General features: G+C 27.4%; 1 protein-coding gene across 2 annotated transcripts in view; it reads left to right on the top strand.

Moving 5' to 3' along the window:
• Positions 1 to 1,291, top strand: part of LOC108577803 (SUN domain-containing protein 2-like) — a 2,921-nt gene extending 1,630 nt beyond the window's left edge. For both annotated transcript variants that reach the window (XM_017941008.1, XM_017941009.1), the window contains exons 3-5: positions 81 to 755; positions 842 to 1,094; positions 1,155 to 1,291. In XM_017941008.1, coding sequence (XP_017796497.1) covers positions 81 to 755; positions 842 to 1,094; positions 1,155 to 1,291 — 1,065 coding nt within the window. The remainder of the gene's footprint in view (positions 1 to 80; positions 756 to 841; positions 1,095 to 1,154) is intronic.
• The last annotated feature ends 616 nt before the right edge of the window (positions 1,292 to 1,907 follow it).

The following is a 1,907-nucleotide window of genomic DNA, read 5'->3' as shown; positions in this document are numbered from 1 at the left end:
AACTAATATAAATATATATTACAATTTAGAATATTGTGTTTTAATGGCCCTACGTTTATTTGCTTTCTATTATGTAAAAGGAAAACAATTCTACGAATGCTAGTATAGAAGATACAGCAATAAAGGAAGAAAGTGAAGGAGAGGAAGAAAATAATATTAAGAAAAAAAAAGAACATAGAAAATCACAAATTGAGGATGCTGAAGTTGTAGAAGGTTTAGAACTTTCAGTAGAGTGTGCCAGTGATAAAGAGTCTTCAAGTACTTCTGAAAGTGAAGATGAAAAAGATAAAAAGCCCAAACCAAAAACTATAATTGTCAAAGCAAAGCCTAATGATTCAGAACTTGATGTCAGTTCTTCTGAAGCAGAAAAGTCAGATTCACAGGATGCATCTGAAGTCACGTCTAAGCAAGCTGCAAAGAAAGGGAAAAAAAGAGGAAGAACATCTTTTAGTAAAACAAAAGGTACTGATTCTGAAGAAAATAGTGATAGTGCTTCTGATGAAGATTATAGTCCACGAACTAAGAGGAAACTTAAAAAAGCAATAGCAAACAAAAAATCTACAGAATCAAAAAAAGGGCATAGTAGGGCAAAGAAGGTAGTTAAAAAATTAATTGAAGAAAAAGATGAGGAAGATGAAAATTCCAATGTTGCAGAAGATGTAAACACAGAAGAAAATACATCTGATACAGAATCAATAAGAAGCAAGAGTGAAGATGAAAGTGACAGTAAAGATGGAAAGAATAAGAGAAGTACAGTAAGTTTAATAATACTCTAGTATTGAATATCATATTTTTTTTTTATAAGTGTACGTTTTTGCTATTTTATTTTTTGCCGTTTCAGAAATCCGAAGGTGATAAAAAAATACAATCGTTAAAAAAATATATTAGAATGGCTGGAATATATGTGAAATCTTATAATGATCTTTGGGCTGGTTGTAAATCGAATATTGCAAAAGTAAAGTGCCTCAAAGAATTATTAGCAAAACATGGAGTTAATGGCAGGCCCACTATAGAAAAATGTAAAAAAGCTAGGAAAAGAAACGAAACGCTCAAAGATATTGCAGAATTAAATACAAGCAATATTATATCAGAAGGTTTGTAATATTATAAAGTTTGTTACAAATCGTAAATATATTAAGAATAATTAATTTCAGGACGTGTTACACGTGCTCAAAGAAATAAGGATTCTAGTAAAGAATCAGCAAAAATACCAGAAACGCCTACGAAACTTCGTGAAACACGTTATTCATTTAAAAGAGTTTTATGCGTTGTTGACAGTGATTCCGAATGAAGCGTGATGAACTTTTGAAAAAATTGAAAGTTTATAAAACGTATCTATATTAATTGCTTACTTACCTTCATGTGGTAAGTATATATTTTATCTAATTTGTCATAAAATTGCATACTACTTACGTTTATTTTTTACATATTTAAAAGAAATTGATAATCAAAGAAATTAAACGTAAAAAAAAGTTATACGAAGATTATTATAAGAACTATTGATTAAGGTAAAAATTTATTTTATAGCAGGAAATTTGTTTTTACCTCGATGCATAAAAATATTTGTATATTTAAAATAATTTTATACTTTTCGCTTTTATTTATAAGAAAAGTAGAACTAAAGAATGTTTATGTTATAGCATTTAAAACTAATTTGTTTGCATGGAATTGTACATAATATTATAAAATCAAAATATGAAGATATTTGTTACTTTGAAGCTGTAGAGCATTTAATTTTTAATAAATACATTAGTTTCAGATCACAAGTTAGGTGTCCATTACTATTGTTCAATTAAACTTTATATTTCAGTAAATTTAAAATAAATATAACAGTAAAATATCTTCCATTTTAAATAACACAATTTTATATAATGCTTAAGGTACTTCCCAAATGCATATCTTCTTTT

Source organism: Habropoda laboriosa, unplaced genomic scaffold (genome assembly GCF_001263275.1).
Source record: "Habropoda laboriosa isolate 0110345459 unplaced genomic scaffold, ASM126327v1 scaffold816, whole genome shotgun sequence".
NCBI classification, from domain to species: Eukaryota; Metazoa; Arthropoda; class Insecta; order Hymenoptera; family Apidae; genus Habropoda; species Habropoda laboriosa.
This window is presented reverse-complemented; position numbering and strand designations above follow the sequence as displayed.